The 20,000-nt window shown below is 43.7% G+C and overlaps 1 protein-coding gene across 1 annotated transcript in view; it reads left to right on the plus strand.

Annotated features, from left to right (window-relative positions):
• Positions 1-20,000, plus strand: part of ptgfrnb (prostaglandin F2 receptor inhibitor b) — a 198,089-nt gene that overhangs the window by 57,135 nt on the left and 120,954 nt on the right. The window contains exons 3-4 of the mRNA XM_084330038.1: positions 3,972-4,230; positions 16,262-16,681. Of these exons, the coding sequence (XP_084186164.1) occupies positions 3,972-4,230; positions 16,262-16,681 (679 nt within the window). The remainder of the gene's footprint in view (positions 1-3,971; positions 4,231-16,261; positions 16,682-20,000) is intronic.

A 20,000-nucleotide genomic window follows, 5' to 3' on the forward strand; every position in this document is an offset into this window, starting at 1 on the left:
TCAGTGAAAGCTTATATTTCAACTATGTGTATATGTAGGTGTGTGTATGCCTATTTCCTATAAATGAGTATGTGCATGTATGTGTGCCCCTGACGTGTATACCTTATCCTTGTGTATATGAGTGTGTGTAAACCTATTATGTACACATATGAATATGTGTATCTTAGATACTTGTATGCGGCTATACCTGCGCACATGTGAGTGTGATAGAGACAGTGACCGTTCCATATACACACCATCCGGACATAAAATATATGTACATATATACACAATACATTATAAAGCACAAGTACCATCAGATCAAATCCCCTTTTTCATATTCATCCTTGATAATATTGTAATCCCATCTTAATCATTTGTCCCCAGACCGTTCAGTCAGGTGTAGAAAACTGTCCCATACCTCAGCGAAAATATCCTCTCTCCCTGCGACTCTATACGTCACCCTTTCATATGATGCTGTCCGGAACATTAGTTCCATCCATTCTTTAAAAGTAATATCAACAGGTGATTTCCAATGTCGTAATGCAATTCTACATCCTGATATCATGGCCATTATATACCACATTCCCCGGTATTTAGGCAGTTTAATCCCTTTCGGTACTATACCCAAAACACATGCCATTGGGGCGTTATTTATCTTCACATTCAGGACCTTACTTAGGAATATCACAATTTGATCCCACATTTTCCGGACCTTCTCACATTCGTATAACATGTGCAGTAAAGTGCCTGTCTCCTTCTCACATCTCCAGCAGATGTCACTGTCCCTTAATTTCAGTCTGGCCAGTTTACTAGGCGTCCAATAGCTTCTGTTCAACACTTTGTAAAAAAATAAGTTGTGACTGCGCCTCCCTAGAGAATTTACTCCATTTGGACACCAGTTTCTCCCACATTTCCTCAGTAATATCCTCACGTACATCGTTCTCCCAGCTCAATCTCAGACCCGCCAATTTGGGTGCATTGTATTCTCTTCAGTGCGTCTCTTTGTATGAATTAGGGCTGCAACGATTAGTCGACATAATCGACGATGTCGATTATAAAAAATCGTCGACGAGGAATTGTTGCGCCGATTAGTCGTTTAAAAAAAAGTATTATTATTATTTAATTTATTTTTTTTGCACTACCTATCTTTGTGAAAGTGGCTTCTCAGCTCTGGTCCAGCTGAAGACTTCTTAGCTTAACACTTTGACTGCCTAAAAACGATTTACAACGTCTTTGCTGGCGATGCTAAAGTTGCCGGGGGACGCTGTACGTCGTCTTTATATCAATATTTCAAAAATCTGCGATCTGATCCATAATGTCCCTCCGCTGGCCTGAGAACCACCAGCAGGACCCACTGAGCTCTCTGGCGGTTCAGGAGCGCCATCTGGTGGCCGATCGCGCAACCGCTTAACAGGAAGCACAGTGGAGGTTGTGCTAGATGTCCGTATTGCTTCCGGCCACTCGGGATAGGTTCCGGCACTCTAGCTCGTCACACTACATAACGATCGATTGCCAATAACTCGATAAACAACATGATTTGGACGTATATACCATTATACAAGCTGGAGATGGACCGGGTAATAATATATCCCATAATGATAAAATTTCTACTCGACGATGATCGCCCAACGGCGCGCGGACACTGGGGTGAGTTTCAGCGTGTAACGTTACCGTCTTCGATAATAACTGATATTATCAACATTTGACCCACATTAGATGATTGGTATAACGCTGCCCACGGAATTATAAATGCCCCCTCGCCCATCCGGTCAACATCAGATGACGTGTAGTAACTTCTAGAAGTACGTCTAGTTGGAATTTTTTATATCGCGCGGATTGCCATCAAACTGTATTTCATCATCAATATAATGCATTTGGGGCTATATATCACGTTCTGGAGAAAGCTGCAGAAAGAGATGAAAACATACTTATACATTAGACCATACTTTACTATGAATATGTGAATGAAAAAGTTTAACGTTGCTACACAATGAACAATACATATAGGACTTTGAATGGGCCCTAATAATGGCAATGTAGCAATAGAATTTAAAAAGTTATAGCCCTGCAAAGAAGGGGACTTTCTCCATAGACAAATAGCGCTGGCAATCTATGGTATATCATTAATTTAACCCATGGCAGCCAAAGTGTTAACATAACAGACCGACAGTAAGTTTGGGGGAACTAATGGGATAACTGGGATTGCAACAAAAGTGCAACTAGGGCTAAAAACACAATGAAATAAAATAACATAACTTAACATCCCAGGGAACTAATGGGATAACTGGGGATGTTGTTTGGTCCTGACAAGAGTCTCAAAGTCTGGGGTGATGGTAGACAAAGCAACTCTGAGGTCATGCTCAATGTCCAATCTGTTCCTCTGCTCTGTCTTCAGCTGGACCAGAGCTGAGAAGCCACTTTCACAAAGATAGGTAGTGCAAAAAAAAAATGTAATATAATATTTTTTTCGATTAGTCGACTAATCGAAGAAATAATCGACAGATTAGTCGACTACCAAAATAGTCATTAGTTGCAGCCCTAGTATGAATATTAAATATAAACATCAGTATGTCTCTTTGTATTAACAATTGGGTGCCATGCCCCTTTGCCCAGATAACCCCTTGAGTGCCAGCGCTTTAGTCAATGGGAGGTTGGGGATATTTGCGAACGCTTAAACTATATCTTAAATTATGGCTATGGGTCTAAAACACCCCTCGCTTATCAATGACTTGCTTGCAGTCAACATGTATGAAACGGATTGTTTTTTCATTGGTACATTTCCGTTTTATACCATTTTGAATACGAGTATAGCTTCAGAGAGTTCTAGTAATTTCTGAGAAATTCCGCGATAATAGCCCTTTAGTGGAATACACAAAACACGTTGTAATTTTTCGGCTGATTTATGAATAGTTTTCAAATAAACGCTAGATTATCGATAGTATATGTGTACTTATGCACGCTAGAGAAGCGGGCTGAAAAATCTATTATCCATGACCTGGTCAGCGCTAATGTCATACACGCACACACACACACACAGACACGTTGTGATCGCTATGAAAAAAACATCTGATTAACCCAATACTGGTAGAATAGAGTCCTTACCTCACATCGGATGTTCTGCAAAAAGATTAATCCAATTCCTGATCGCCATTCCAAATATTGATCGCGTTTATTGAACGTTATAGTCCGAAACACATAATCGAAAGCTGCTCCGAGCCTCCCCAGTGAATGTGGTAACAGACCTGCTTGCCAGAGATGGTGAAACCCTGAAGCGGACTTTTTTTCTGATGTACATGGCCACTCAATCCAATCCAATGATGTGCATTACCATCCGGGAGACGATAGGCGGCGGTATTTGCCCTTTTCAAGCTCAGAGCCATTCCCAATGATAACGTCAGGCTGGATGGATGAAAAATTAATGGATATCGCTAATAAAATAAATAACGATTAAATAACGAGAAATCTTGTCATTGGCACTCAACGCATGGCGAGTTAGGACGAGAAATCTCGTTGTTGGCACTCAAAGTGTTAATATTAAATGTATCTTTGTATGAATATTAAATATAAACATCAGTGCGTCTCTTTGTATTAATATTAAATATAAACATCAGTGCATCTCTGTATGCATATTTAAATATAAACATCAGTTGCGTCTCTCTGTATGAATATTAAATATAAACATCAGTTGCGTCTCTCTGTATGAATATTAAATATAAACATCAGTGCATCTCTGTATGAATATTTAAATATAAACATCAGTTGCATCTCTCTGTATGAATATTAAATATAAACATCAGTTGCGTCTCTCTATGAATATTAAATATAAACATCAGTTGCGTCTCTCTGTATGAATATTGAATATAAACATTTGCGTCTCTCTGTATGAATATTAAATATAAACATCATTTGCGTCTCTCTGTATGAATATTAAATATAAACATCAGTTGCGTCTCTCTGTATGAATATTAAATATAAACCTTTCCCTCCAGGACTTTGAGTGGGAGATGAAGCGAGAGGGGGCATCGGCCGCCATCAATGTCATCTCGACCTTTGACTCCTCGTTTCCGGACGGGTCACTGAGAGGTCGCGTCGGCTCCGGTGACATCACCGTGCCACGGCTCCAGGACCACGCGGTGGAGCTGAACATAAAGGAAGTGACATCATCAGACGGCGCCGTGTACACCTGTAAAACGCCGAGCACGGACTCTGTCTTCAGCGGGAATTACAAGGCTGAGGTCCAGCTGACTGGTAGGTGTGTGTGTGTGTTGTCAGTATGTCTGTGTATCTGTATCAGACGAGGTTGTTTCCTTAGTTAGCAAAGTGCATGATAGTAAAAGACGATACAAAGGTTAGTATCTTCTTTTTTCACCTTCATTTCAGATATTGTTTGAAGAGATCTGTTTTTAGTCGACGGTGCAACATTTTGTGGGTTCAGCTCTCTTGACTGTGGTGGGAAGTTTGTTCCGCCATTGTGGAGCGAGAACAGAGAATAGCCGGCTTCTCTTTGATGACCCCCCCCCCAGGAGCTCAGATAGGAGTGGGTCTGAGGCCAGAAGATGTAGAGCGGAGGGGTCTTGAGGGTGTGTAGTTAGAATATGTAGAGCGGAGGGTGTGTAGTTAGAAGATGCAGAGCGTTGGAATCTTGAGGGTGTGAAGTTAGAAGATGCAGAGCGTAGGAGTCTTGAGGGTGTGAAGTTAGAAGATGCAGAGCGTAGGGGTCTTGAGGGTGTGTAGTTAGAAGATGCAGAGCGGAGGGGTCTTGAGGGTGTGTAGTTAGAAGATGTAGAGCGGAGGTCTTGAGGGTGTGTAGTTAGAAGATGCAGAGCGTTGGGATCTTGAGGGTGTGTGGTTAGAAGATGCAGAGCGTAGGGGTCTTGAGGGTGTGTACAGGGACCGAAACTAAAGCCCGCCGCCTGCCAGGGGCGCTCAGTTTTTACCTTTGGCACTTGACACTTAGAGGGCTGCCCGCCGTGTGGCGTGTAGACGTGTAGTTCATAACGATACTCTTATTTTGATTGTGCGAGTACAGATTATAGCCTCTCTCGTCTTTTTTTTCTCCGCCGCGAGATCGTTAAAAAACTACAAGTCCCACATTGCACTCAAGTCAACGGTCCAATCACAGTAGAGTGACGTGACTGGTTTCATGAGAAAGAAAGCAAATGACCAATCGGAAGCTCTCATTTGGCTTGTTTACTTCCTGAAACGCCACCATTGCGATATGCGGGCAGTCTGCTCTAGTCTATATCGGACCTCCATGAGCTACCGTTACTGTTTAAACAATGACCCAGTCAACTATTCACTTTTAGTTTAATACATGACGAGGCATTGTCTAACGGTATCTATCTGGCTAGCTACTGATAGCTGCTGATATCAACAAATGCTCCAGCAATAGTCGACTCGAGTGCATAATACCTCCGTTCCCTCGTTAGCTAGCTCACGTTAGCTAGCTCACATTAGATCTATCTGTCCCAGTAAACTAAATTGTCTTAACGTTACGTTATCTACCGGGCTAGCAGTAGCTACAGATAGCTCCTGATATCAATGTCTTATAACATTGATTGAATGCGTATTCTAGCTGAGGGCATGTTGAATGTGATTTGACAAAATAACCGTAACGTTATACCAATAGGGTCCAGCTGCATCGCCGGAGAATCCTTGCATGCTGAATGTAGGGTCTAGCTGAATATAGGGTCTAGCTGCAGGGCCGGAGAATCCTTGCTGGAGCTGGAGGCTACTCAAGTATACACACAGACAGTGGAGCTGTTTGCAGATAGCAAGCATTTTGACTTATTGCGTGGTGGCGATGTCTCGCAGATAATACAACTACAAGTATGATTATATAATATATATTTTATTTAAAAAAAAATTATATAAAATATAATTTGTTTTTTAATCAAAAAAAATTTGGCAGGTAAGAAATATGCTTGGCGGGTAGATTCTTCCCATCTACTCGCCACTGGCCGGTGAGACAAAAAATGTATTTTGCTCCCTGGGTGTGTAGTTAGAAGACGCAGAGCGTAGGGGTCTTGAGGTGTGTAGTTAGAAGATGCAGAGCGTAGGGGTCTTGAGGGTGTGTAGTTAGAAGATGCAGAGCGTAGGGGTCTTGAGGGTGTGTAGTTAGAAGATGCAGAGCGTAGGGGTCTTGAGGGTGTGTAGTTAGAAGATGTAGAGCGGAGGGGTCTTGAGGGTGTGTAGTTAGAAGATGCAGAGCGTAGGGGTCTTGAGGGTGTGTAGTTAGAAGATGCAGAGCGTAGGGGTCTTGAGGGTGTGCAGTTAGAAGATGCAGAGCGTAGGGGTCTTGAGTGTGTGTACTAGTTAGAAGATGCAGAGCGTAGGGGTGTTGAGGGTGTGTAGTTATAAGATGCAGAGCGTAGGGGTGTTGAGGGTGTGTAGTTATAAGATGCAGAGCGTAGGGGTCTTGAGGGCATGTAGTTAGAAGATGCAGATCATAGGGGTCTTGAGGGCGTGTAGTTAGAAGATGCAGAGCGGAGGGGTCTTGAGGGCGTGTAGTTAGAAGATGCAGAGCGTAGGGGTCTTGAGGGTGTGTAGTTAGAAGATGCAGAGCGGAGGGGTCTTGAGGGGGTGAAGTTAGAAGATGTAGAGCGGAGGGGTCTTGAGGGGGTGAAGTTAGAAGATGCAGAGAGGAGGGGTCTTGAGGGTGTGTAGTTAGAAGATGCAGAGCGTAGGGGTCTTGAGGGCGTGTAGTTAGAAGATGCAGAGCGTAGGGGTCTTGAGGGTGTGTAGTTAGAAGATGCAGAGCGGAGGGGTCTTGAGGGGGTGAAGTTAGAAGATGTAGAGCGTAGGGGTCTTGAGGGTGTGTAGTTAGAAGATGCAGAGCGTAGGGGTCTTGAGGGGGTGAAGTTAGAAGATGCAGAGAGGAGGGGTCTTGAGGGTGTGTAGTTAGAAGATGCAGAGCGTAGGGGTCTTGAGGGTGTGTAGTTAGAAGATGTAGAGCGTAGGGGTCTTGAGGGTGTGTAGTTAGAAGATGCAGAGCGTAGGGGTCTTGAGGGTGTGTAGTTAGAAGATGTAGAGCGTAGGGGTCTTGAGGGTGTGTAGTTAGAAGATGCAGAGCGTAGGGGTCTTGAGGGTGTGTAGTTAGAAGATGCAGGGCGTAGGGGTCTTGAGGGTGTGTAGTTAGAAGATGCAGAGCGTAGGGGTCTTGAGGGTGTGTAGTTAGAAGATGCAGAGCGTAGGGGTCTTGAGGGTGTGTAGTTAGAAGATGCAGAGCGTAGGGGTCTTGAGGGTGTGTAGTTAGAAGATGTAGAGCGTAGGGGTCTTGAGGGAGCGTAGTTAGAAGATGCAGAGCGTAGGGGTCTTGAGGGTGTGTAGTTAGAAGATGTAGAGCGTAGGGGTCTTGAGGGTGTGTAGTTAGAAGATGCAGAGCGTAGGGGTCTTGAGGGTGTGCAGTTAGAAGATGCAGAGCGTAGGGGTCTTGAGGGTGTGTAGTTAGAAGATGTAGAGCGTAGGGGTCTTGAGGGTGTGTAGTTAGAAGATGCAGAGCGTAGGGGTCTTGAGGGTGTGTAGTTAGAAGATGTAGAGCGTAGGGGTCTTGAGGGTGTGTAGTTAGAAGATGCAGAGCGTAGGGGTCTTGATGGTGTGTAGTTAGAAGATGCAGAGCGTAGGGGTCTTGAGGGTGCGTAGTTAGAAGATGCAGAGCGTAGGGGTCTTGAGGGTGTGTAGTTAGAAGATGTAGAGCGTAGGGGTCTTGAGGGTGTGTAGTTAGAAGATGCAGAGCGTAGGGGTCTTGAGGGTGTGCAGTTAGAAGATGCAGAGCGTAGGGGTCTTGAGGGAGCGTAGTTAGAAGATGCAGAGCGTAGGGGTCTTGAGGGTGTGTAGTTAGAAGATGTAGAGCGTAGGGGTCTTGAGGGTGTGTAGTTAGAAGATGCAGAGCGTAGGGGTCTTGAGGGTGTGCAGTTAGAAGATGCAGAGCGTAGGGGTCTTGAGGGTGTGTAGTTAGAAGATGCAGAGCGACGGGCGGTTAGGTGGCGTAGCGGAGATTGCGTTCGTCACCAACCCCGAAGCTGTGAGCTGGATTCGCCTGTTCGAATCCAGCTCACAGCTCCGGGGTTGTCACCAGCTTGGCTGGCCGTTCACACTAATACAATTGGCTGTATTAGAGGGTGGGAGAAGCTGGCGGGGTGGGTCCGGGTCGCGTGTTGCTTTTTAACAGCGGAGGAGTGCAAGAATGTGACAATGTGACAATGTGACCATGTGACGCGAGAGAGCGGCAGTGCGGAAATAGGCTGTCTATTGCCATTCTCTAAGACAAACGCTAACCTTAACCAGCTCCTTAACAGCGCCTAAACTTAACCCTTCTAACCTTAACCAACTCCAAAACAATGCCTAACCTTAACCTTAACCTTAACCATGCCTAACCTTAACCTTAACCATAGAAAGAATATTGCCATTCTCTAAGACAAACTCTAACCTTAACCAGCTCCTTAACAGCGCCTAAACTTAACCCTTCTAACCTTAACCAACTCCGAAACAATGCCTAACCTTAACCTTAACCATGCCTAACCTTAACCGGCGAAAGAATACACGTAAAAAAAAAAAAAAAAAAAAATTGACAGGATTCGAACTTGTCACCAACGGACCGCAGGATCGCAGGACCGCAGCGCTGCCAGGTGAGCTAAGCTTCAAATGAAAATCATGGCGGATTACGGCTACATAATGCCGCAAGCTCTGCCGCTCCGCTCGGCGGCAGAGGTCTGCTCTGCCGCTCCGCTCTGCGGCTGCCGCGCCTGCCGCGGGGCGTGTCGCAGCCAATCAGGGAAAACGCGGAAGCACTCGGCAGCACTCCTCCGCTGTTAATAAGCAATAGGCGTCCGGGTCGTTGTAAACAGCGACTCCTACAGTTCGGTCGGGGCGCCTGCTAAGCGCGGATAGGACCTGAGTGGGATAGTGTGATCCTTCCACACGCTACGCCCTCTCAGGGAGGATCCGCGCTGCCAGGTGAAAAGAAGCGGTTGATTGGCTGGACGTGTGTCGGAGGAAGCACGTGATAGCCTCCACTCTCCCAGATGATCTGACTGTGGGGGGTAAGTGCGCAGCGACCAGGAAGGGATTGGGAATTGGCATACGACTAACATTGGGATGGGAGAAAATCGGAGGAAAATGGAGGGGGAAAAAGATCAATAAAAAAAAATAAGATGCAGAGCGGAGGGGTCTTGAGGGTGTGTAGTTAGAAGATGTAGAGCGGAGGGGTCTTGAGGGTGTGTAGTTAGAAGGTGCAGAGCGTAGGGGTCTTGAGGGTGTGTAGTTAGAAGATGTAGAGCGGAGGGGTCTTGAGGGTGTGTTAGAAGATGCAGAGCGTAGGGGTCTTGAGGGGGTGAAGTTAGAAGATGCAGAGCGTAGGGACCTTGAGGGTGTGTAGTTAGAAGATGCAGAGCGTAGGGGTCTTGAGGGTGTATAGTTAGAAGATGCAGAGCGTAGGGGTCTTGAGGGTGTGTGTAGTTAGAAGATGCAGAGCGGAGGGGTCTTGAGGGTGTGTAGTTAGAAGATGTAGAGCTTGGGACCTTGAGGGTGTGTAGTTAGAAGATGCAGAGCGTAGGGGTCTTGAGGGGGTGAAGTTAGAAGATGCAGAGCGTAGGGGTCTTGAGGGGGTGAAGTTAGAAGATGCAGAGCGTAGGGGTCTTGAGGGTGTGTAGTTGGAGACCATTGGCCGCAGGTAGTAGGGAACTGTTCCCTTCGCTGCACGGTGTGCAGGTCAAAGACCTTGAAGCGGTTTCGGGCAGCAATGGGAAGCCAGTCCAGCTCTCTGAGAAGTGGGGTGACGTGAACTTCTCTGCTCACATCGCAGCGACAACCAGAACCTGCAGATTCCTCCTGAGCAACGTCAGAAGGATACGCCCCTTCCTGACAAAAGAAGCCACCCAACTCCTCGTCCAATCAACAGTCATCTCCCGCCTCGACTACTGCAACGCACAGCTCGCTGGCCTCCCGGCCACTGCCACCAAGCCTCTTCAACTCATTCAGAACGCAGCGGCCCGCCTGATCTCAAACCTACCGAAGTCGGCCCATGTCACCCCACTTCTTAGGGACCTGCACTGGCTCCCCATTGCTGCACGAATCCGCTTCAAGGCCCTCGACCTGGCATACCGTGCGGCAAAGGGAACCGCTCCCGCCTACCTCCGGTCAATGGTCTCTAACTACACCCCCTCAAGACCCCTATGCTCTGCATCTTCTGGCCGCCTCAGACCTACTCCTATCCAAGCTCCGGGGTCATCAAAGAGAAGCCGCCTATTCTCAGTCCTTGCCCCACAATGGTGGAATGAACTACCCATCCCAGTTAGGACAGCCGAATCCCGTCCAATCTTTCGCCGTCGACTAAAGACTCACTTCTTCAACCATTATCTGAAATGATAAAAAATAAAAATAAAAAAATCTAACCCTAACTAACCTTACTGTCATGCACTTGTCCTAATAAACTAACCTACACTGTAACACGCAACACTTTGATGAACATTGTTACTCAGCTGATAGAGTTGTACCCTTCTTGCTGTCTTGTCGTACAGAACTTGTAAGTCGCTTTGGATAAAAGCATCAGCTAAATGACTAAATGTAAATGTAAATGTGGGCAGATTTTGGTAGGTTGGAGATCAGGCGGGCTGCTGCGTTATGTTGGAGTTTAAGCAGCTTGGTGGTCGGTAGCCGGCAAACCAGCTAGCAGTGCATTGCAGGAGGCGATTTTATATCGATTTCAGTGAACGTGGCGTAGAATTTTTTTTCCTAAATATGTCTCGTTGCTATGGAATTTCAAATGGAGTAGGCCAGGGGTAGGCAATTAGGTTTGGCCGAGGGCCACATTTTTTCCAAGCCATTGTATGGGGGGCCGGAAACAAAAACAATAGCTAATTTAATATATTGATAGTGAAAACATTTTAACTCTGTGACAGACCACCTTATAACTAAGACATACATTTGTGGCAGAGGCAGAGAATGGACAAAATAAACGAGCTGCATAGGTGGCATAATAAACTGTAAACGACATACACATTTGCACTGAACATTATACCTTTGTCTGTTTGCCATTTTATTATAAAACCAGAGTCTTATCGGCCTATCTTACATTACGCGCAACCAATGCGTCTATCTGACAGCCCTTTCTGTGGAGCGCACTGGACTATTGAGAAACAATAGGAATTTTCCATTGGTTCTCCCAGTCCACGTGACCATTTCTAGCATTTCCATTGGCTATAGTGATAGATATGTGATAAATGGATAGATACAGCGGATTAGATGCAGTCCAGGGAAAACAACCAATCTAGATATTTCAAGATTCTATGCTTTACATCCGCGCATTCTCTGAGAGATGCACAACATTTTTAGATGACAATCGATTCCGATACAATAAAGCAAGTCTTTATCACAAACAAATCCAAAGATATTCAATGTTTTACAAAACATGTCTAGTGTTGCGCCCGGCTTTAGAGGGTTAACAGCCTAATTGTATGTTTTATTTAGTTAATAAATGTCTCGTTGTCTTCTTGAAGCAGATTCAGCTTTTTTTGCTCTGATTTGACTTCAGTTTAATTGCATTGTTACTGTTCACATGTGTGGTGCCGTCAGTCATATATAAGTAAAGATAAAGTTTGAATGACTTACTGAACTGGTGTTTTAATTTCACACCACACTGCTTGTTTGTTATTTCAGCACCAGGGGCTGTCCACCGACTTTTTTCATGTTGAGCAAGCGCTACATTGTTATTCACTCTCTCAACATGGATAAAACAAAGTATAATAAGCATTATTTAGGTGGTGGTAGTTTCTCTATTTGGACATTATAGCTAACATATAGCCTAGCCTAGTTGGTCTGATATATAATTTAAAAAAAAATAAACGTTGTTTTCTTTTTTTTTTAATAATCTGAGGGGCCAGATATTATTGCTGGTGGGCCAATTTCGGCCTGCGGGCCGCCTATTGCCGACCCCTGGAGTAGGCTATCAACAATCTTGGCAACGCAAACTAATGACGTATTGGTCTAATGCACACGAAAGTTGGAGAAAGGCATCAGCACCTTGGACAGTTCCGGGAGTTGGGCCAGTTCAATGCCCAGGCCGTCCACTTGGTGGTGTTGACTTCATTGCAGCGCGTTTCTCCAGTGCGTCCAGCGAGTCTTTCGTTGCATTAGCACGTCTAATAATGCTGTTTTTCTGAATACCGGTAGATGTAGGCCCGTCCTCTTTATCTATCCACTCGTTTATGGTTAACGGGTACGTTAAATCAAACCTAACGCTGTCCGCGGAGTAGGTCATGTTGACACAGTTTCCGTTTGATGAATGGCAGTTGAAACTTTCTACAACATTCTAAAGCCAGCGCAGTGGTAATATATTCATGGTGATTTAACCGTGAGACGTGTATCATGGATATACTCGCGGTTTAGAGCGCTCTCGACCAACAACCTGTTGTATAAACTGTATTTAACCTTCGTGGCTAAATGGTGTGCGTGCATTTGTGCTGTAGTCAAAGCCAGTGGTCCATTGAACACCATCCCATTATCTTAATAATAGCGCTCCAATGACCGCACACACACGCATATATACATACATGCACACATACATAGACTCACTGTCTCTCTCTCTCTCCCTAAGGTGTTACAATATTATTGGACACTAAGGTGGCATGAGCCCAACACACACACATATACACACACACACGCACACTGTGATGAGCAGATGCCAGGTGGCAGGACTTGGCTCGTGTCAAATGGGGTCCGAGAAGGGGATGAATACCATACCCTATACAGTAGAAGGACGGAGATGAACCAGATACCTGGAGTCTGTCTCAACCGCCGTCAAAAGATACCTGCTGCAGCCATTCATTTCTTCTTGTGTTTCTCCCTCAAATGGTGTCACGAGTTCTGTGAAAGACCAACAGACTGATGGGTTCAAAATACATATCACTACAGACACCTAAGTCCTTTATGGTCTTCCTGCTACCCCTCCATTTGGAGGCTATGTGACCACTACCCCGCGATCCACAAGAGAACAGACTGGTAGGACCAAGAGGGGGGGGGGGGGGGGGGGAATTGGGCCAGAGAGAGGTAGAGAGAGGTCTGAGGGAAGGGGGGAGGAGGAGAGGGAGAATATACTGTACATACAGGCTAAACATGCTGTGGTTTGAGTGTCTCTCACACACAGTGGTTATATACACGGAAGTCTGACGAAAAGCAGTCTTAGTATAGATATTCATATATACTGTATATACAACACTGTTCGTTTAACAGTATACAGGGTGGCACGGGATAGAATAGAGAAACGATTACTAGGATGTGACGACGCACACCCACACGCACACACACACACACTGAACTGAAAGTGGTGAGTGACCTTGACATGAATTCTCTCTCTCTCCCTCTCTGTGCAGATGGAAGCAGATTCTTATCACAAACGCACATCTCTCTCACTACCCCATAATCTGAATGTCATAACCACACACACACACGCGTACACATACACACACAGTGTATTTTTTGAATGTAGGCCATAAATACTATAAAGTTATATCCATATAAAACACACATCTCAAAACAATGCAACACAACGCTATTCTGACTGACGGTGTTGAGTCGTGGCTCGGTGCGCGCGCACTCGCACACACTCTATGTCTACTCCACTTGTCGAGCAGGTTGGAGAGAGTGGTGTTTGTTTTGACAGCTGTGTAGTTGACTGATAATGATGGTTACGGCTCGGAGGGAGGGAGGGAGGGAGGCAGGGAGGGAGGGAGGGAGGGAAGGAGGGCGGGCAGAGATTTAGCTTTGATTAGATGAGGGGAATCTTCCCAAATGAAGACATGTTGTCAACTAGGGATGTCCCGATCCGATCACGTGATCTTCAGAAGATCGGGATACAAAAAATAAATAATTTTATACTTTTTTTTGTTATACTTTTTTTTTTTTATTCAACAAACATGACCATGTTCACGTCTTAAACTCATACTGAGGCCTTAGTTTTGGTTTTAAATTGCATATCATCATTCATTTATTTATTGTCACACAGAGCAGAAGAATTGTCAAAACAAACGCATTTCCTTTGATTTAATTATACATCAAATGATTTATGTCAAGGATGAGGGACATCCACTAGTTGCAGAACTTGCAGTCACCTGATTTTTACAGACAATGGCGCCATTGCTCTCATGAAGCAGCAGGTTGGAGGCAGAGTTTTTAGATTACTCCGGTTGCAATGCCTTGCTTGAATGAAGTTAACTTTTCACCTGGATAACGTCAATTCAGGGTGAATGTAATGTGAGAAATTGGGATGGGAGAAATTATTATTATTATTATTTTTTTATTACATTTTAATTTTTTTATCTGATCGGGAAAGATCAGTATGGGTAGATACTCAAAATCACATGATCGGGATCAGATCGGGAGCAAAAAAAATTTGATCGGGACATCCCTATTGTCAACCCTTACAGGTTAAAGGTGGAATCTGTAAGGTTTTGTTTTCATGTGTGGGTTGGAGATGCGTAGGGGAGGGGGCAGGTTACTTACTACTGCTGACCACACCCCAGGTTGGAGATGCGTGGGGGAGGGGGCAGGTTACATACTACTGCTGACCACACCCCAGGTTGGAGATGCGTGGGGGAGGGGGCAGGTTACTTACTACTGCTGACCACACCCCAGGTTGAGGTCATTAACGTTTTAAGTGTTCTGAAAATACCTTTAGTTGTTTGGGTTAAGGTCAGCGCTCATGGTCGGTAATGAATGTTGGCCAATAGAATGTCCTCATTAGTGGACTCTCATATATTTGAATCTAATATATATACTCTTAAGGCTGAGACCACTTATCGATGTATCGATAACTGCGTGATATCGATAAGTGGCGTCACATATCGATATATTTGCATATGTAAAACATTTTATTATAATTTTTTTTTTTTTAAATACTATCTTAACACTTTGATTACCGGCCATTAACATGGTAAAACGTGGTTGAATGATAGCGTTGTGAACGCATAATCTCTGTCTTAAATTATGGCTATGTGTCTAATCTGCCCCGTCGTTTATCAATGACTTGTTTGCAGTAAACATTGTCGAAACGGATTGTTTTTTAATCGGTTCATTTCCGTTTTATAGCATTTTGAAAAGCCCTCGTTTTCAAGGACAATATAAAGATTCCGTGATGAAAAGGCATTTACTGGAATATTCTGGAATACACAAAAACGTTGTAATTTTTCGGCCTATTTATGAATTGTTTTCAAATAAATGCTAGATTATCGATAGTATTATGTGTACTTATGCACGCTATAGAAGCTGGCTGAAATATCGATTATCTCATTTCCTGATCGCTCGCACAGCCGCACAGCCACACACACACATATGGCACACGCTGAGATATAGGTGAAAACAGCTCTGATTATCCCAAGACTGGTAAAATAGATTCCTTACCTCAGATCAGATGTTCTCCAAAAAGATTATTCCAATTCCTGATCGCCATTCCAAATATCGACCACGCTTATTGATTACAGTGTTGGGTACTGTAAATACATTATCCACGCGTTTTCCGGGCCGGCGAGCACAATGGATTCTTCAGTTGGCCTTGACGGAAAAGTAAAATGAGGAAACTGCCCCCCCTCTTCGTCAGTCTAAAGTAATGGGGTAATGGGAGAGACGATAGGGGGCAGTATCTTCCCAATTGAGCTCAGAGAGAGTCTGCAACACTAGCGTGAGGCTCGATTGATGAAATATGAATGAAAATCGGCAATACATTTTAAGAAAAGCGTCAAACAAGCGCTATATAGCGTTGGCGGGCACTCAAAGGTCGGCATGAACCAACGACAAAAAGCGTGGCTGGCATTCAAAGTGTTAATACTAGGTCTTGTGCCATGTTTTAGTCAAAACATCCCCATTTCATGTAAATTCAGTTGAATTGCAACTCTGCACTGTGCATTCAACATGCAGCGCACTCCTCCATCACACCGAGACCACCGAAGGATCACTGTGGTAGGAAACCTCTAACACTAAAGATGGCGGCAACGGCAAAGAATTTCTGCTAAATAAACATAAATTAGTTGTTTAAATAATAAAAAAAATATTTCTTCTTAATTTTAAATAATAATAATGAAGAATATCGATATTTATCAATGATTTTGTCCCGATTTATCGATTCTTCCAAATGGCATATCGTCTCAGCCTTATTTATACACTGCTATCGCTTGTGTGTGTCTCTAGATGCTGATATTGAGTTTCTTATATATATATATATATACTCTCTCTCTCCTCTCTCTCTCTCTCTCTCTCTCTCTCTCTCTCTCTCTCTCTCTCTCTCCACCAGTCATAGCAGACACCCTCAAGGTCTCCCCACAAGCCCCTCCCCCCACCGTCCCCGAAGGAAGTGACATCACACTGTCCTGCACCGTCACGCGTCAGCTGACCCACCCCACCTACCTGTCAATCACCTGGTCGCTACGGAAAGGTGCCGCCGCCGCCGCGCCATTGGAGGAGATCCTCACCTTCGGACCCCAAGGGGGCGTGGTCGCGGGCCCCAACTCCGCCCGGCGATACGCGGACGGGGGCATCCGACTGGTCCCCGGGGAGAACGGAGTGTTCGGATTGGTGGTCACCGGGGCGACGACGTCTGACGCGGGCACGTACGTGTGCACGGCGAGAGAGTGGACCCACGAGGACGGAGGGAAGTGGACGAGCATCGTGGAGAAGACGGGGGAGATGGGAGCGGTCAGCGTTACTCCCACTGGTGAGTAGGGCTGACCTTCGATTTATCTTTTGGAATTCGAAGCTTCGGATTTTTTCTTTTGTTTTTTTTTCTTTTTTTTTCTTTTTTTTATGTTGTGAGAACTTGTACGGCACTTTGTTCAACTTTGTCAGTGCTGTAAAGTTTAAACCTTTTAAAATCTTAGACAAACAAAACACTTTGCTTTCATGAAATATTGTAAGCCGTCATTTGAGGCTTTATAAAAGCAGCACAATGAACAAAAAATCTGTCAGTGCCGAGTCCGACCTCATCTTAAATAACAAACAGCATTGCTTGTTGTAGTTAACAAGGAGAGGCAGAGTTGATTTTGCAAAAATAAAAAAAATCATATACCGTATATATATATATTTTCTATTATTATATAATCGATTTTTTTTCTTTCATATTCGAATCCCATGCCCATCGAACGAAGCTTCGAAGTATTTAAGACAGCCCTACTGGTAAGAGAGAGAGAGGAGAGAGAGAGGAGAGATTGAACAGTTACTCAAGTAAAAGTCAGAGCCTGGCAAAAAAACACACTTGAGTAAAAGTAAAAAAGTTTCTACTTTTAGTTTTAAATGTACTTAATGCACCGATGTGAAAATTGTGGCCGATACCGATAACCGATATTAATATTGCTGTTCTGGCCGATACCGATATTTACCGATGTCGATATCTCTGTATAGAAAAAACTTTTTTATGATAATCAAATAAAGAGCTATTTTCCAAAACGCATATTTTTTTTTAACTTTTGTAACTTATTTTCAGAAATGACAGATATTTTGAAACTATTTAAGGCCAAAACATGTAAAAAGATTTTTTTTTTTTTTTTTTTTTTTATATATAATATCGGCCCTATCTTGATATCGGACCGATACCGGTGTGTAAAAAAACGGCCATATCGGCCGATATTATATCGGCGGCCGATATATCGTGCATCACTATAAAAGTTAAAGTAAAAACTATTTTTTTTATTCCGGGGCAATGAAATGTTCCGTGTCGTCCTTTTCATCACTCGTACTATCGTTTGTGGCCGTCTTCTGTAGCTCGTCACTCTGACTGTCTATTCTTCTGATAGCAGGTGTTTAATCAAAGATCCCCCGCATTCTAGTCTTGCACAAGGACCAATCAGCATGGGTATGGGCGGGTTCATTTTCCACTGATGGGGATTTGATTGGCTGTTTTTGAATAAAGCGCGGCCGCGGGATTAATAACGTTGGCGTTAGTTCGGCCAGAGAAACAAATATACTAATTAAAAGGGGTTGGACCCGCGAGACTTGTACTTTGTACTTTGTTGGTCTGCATTTTAAATGTAAGGAGTAAAAAGTATATATTTTCTCTGAAGTGTAATTGAGTAAAAGTACAAGCATACAAACCTAATAACACTCGAGTAAAGTACAAATCCCCAAAAACAGTACTTAAGTATTGTAACAAAGTACAATTACTCCACTACTTTACACCCCTGCTGGTAAGAGAGAGAGAGAGGAGAGATGGGAACGGTCAGCATTACAGTCGGCAAGTTTACGTCGTTTATTTATTTTTTACCCAGCGACCGTGCACATTAACACTTTCAGCGCCACGCCTGGTTTTCCGTTTTACCGCTTGAATGCCACCATCGGCGCCAATGTTAACGTTAATATCGCCTAATCTATGTTTTAAATTATGTGTCTAATCTGCCCATCGCATTATCAAAGACTATTTTCCAGTCAGTGCTGTGAAGACAGATTGTTTTTTTATCGCGTCGTTGCCGTTTCAGAGCAGTTAGAAAAGCCCCCGTTTTGATATAAAAAACAGCTCATTCTGGAGCATTCTATGAAAATAGTCTTTTAGTGGAATATTCCACAACGTTGATATTCGTCGGCCTTTTTATGAATCGTTTTCAAATAAACGCTAGATGATCAATATTATACGTGCACGCACGCACATTACGGCCGCGTGCGGATAATCGCCCGGTTGATTTCCTCTCGGACTTTTACAGTGAAACCGAAAGAAGACATTTCACAAAACGGCTTATAACTTCATCAAACTTACTCTGATTATCCTAACACTGATAACATAGAGTCCTTACCTGACATCAGATGGTATCCAACTGGTATATTCCAATTCCTGATCACCATTCGAAAAAATCGATACGTGTATGTAGGGCTGGGCGATAACGATATGATAATTTTATTTTATTTCTCGATATCGATAATTATCGAATTGTTATAAGTATAAAAAAAAATTAAAAAAAAAAAAAAAAAAAAAAAAAAAATTTTTTTTTTTTTAGCAACAGATGTATGTTTATTTTGCAGCAATTCTTTGTCATTGCCGCCATCTTTAGTGTTACATCCCCTCACACTCCAGTTCTCAGGCTGCAGCTGGTTTAAAAGCTAAAGTAAACCGGCTTCTCTGCTGGCTGTGGCTCCAGAGGAGTTGAACAGTTCTGGCTCTGCTAGTTTATTTTCGATCTTTTGGCGCTTTTTTGGTGGACAAACCACCGCACATGTGCACTGTGACTCGTGACTGGAGTCTAGTTCTGCTAGCACACATAGCCTACTGTGTACAGACGGTTTCAAAATGTATTTTAAATTAGAAAGCAAACAAAATAAATGGACAAGAGAAAAAGAAATCTGAATTTGGTCAGTATTGTCATTTGGACAAGCAAAGCCATTACTTTAAGTTGCAGGCAAGAAAGACAAGTCTGTCCACTGTCTCTGGTTTTAAAACTGCCCTGTTGCAGGTAAAAAAAAAAAAAAATAAAAAAAAAAAAAAACGATTTTTCGATTTTTTTTTTATTTCGATATTCGATATCGATTATTAAAATATATCGCGATATTTATCGTTATCGTTATATCGCCCAGCCCTACGTGTATGGATCCAACGCGATACAGTAGAACTCCATGATCCGCGGGGATCTGAGGCTCCAGAATGAACTCTAGTAACCCCGGCTGGATCAGTGAACTGGAAAATGTGGAGTACCGGATTTTTTCCCCCATTCATTTTCATTGAGTCCATTCCAAAATCACTTATGTCATCTGGGAGACGACAGGGGGCGCTTTTTTCCACAGTGATCGTCGGCGCCCCTCGGCTATACTCGGGTGATGCAATAATTTTTCAGATCGCAAAAAAAATAAAAAAATCCGAGAAATCTCGTGAGTGGCTAGCAACCACCTATAAAAAAACATGAGAAATCTTGTGAGTGGCACTGAAAGAGTTAATGAACATCTTCAGTTTACACATCAATGTAAATGTGCATATTTGAGCTAATGAGCTAGTTTCCAATCTGTAGTCCCAGTACCTACCATGATGCATGTCTTTATGGTGTGGGGAGGAAACTGGG

This window comes from Notolepis coatsorum, assembly GCF_963971535.1.
Source record: "Notolepis coatsorum genome assembly, chromosome: 1".
NCBI classification, from domain to species: Eukaryota; Metazoa; Chordata; class Actinopteri; order Aulopiformes; family Paralepididae; genus Notolepis; species Notolepis coatsorum.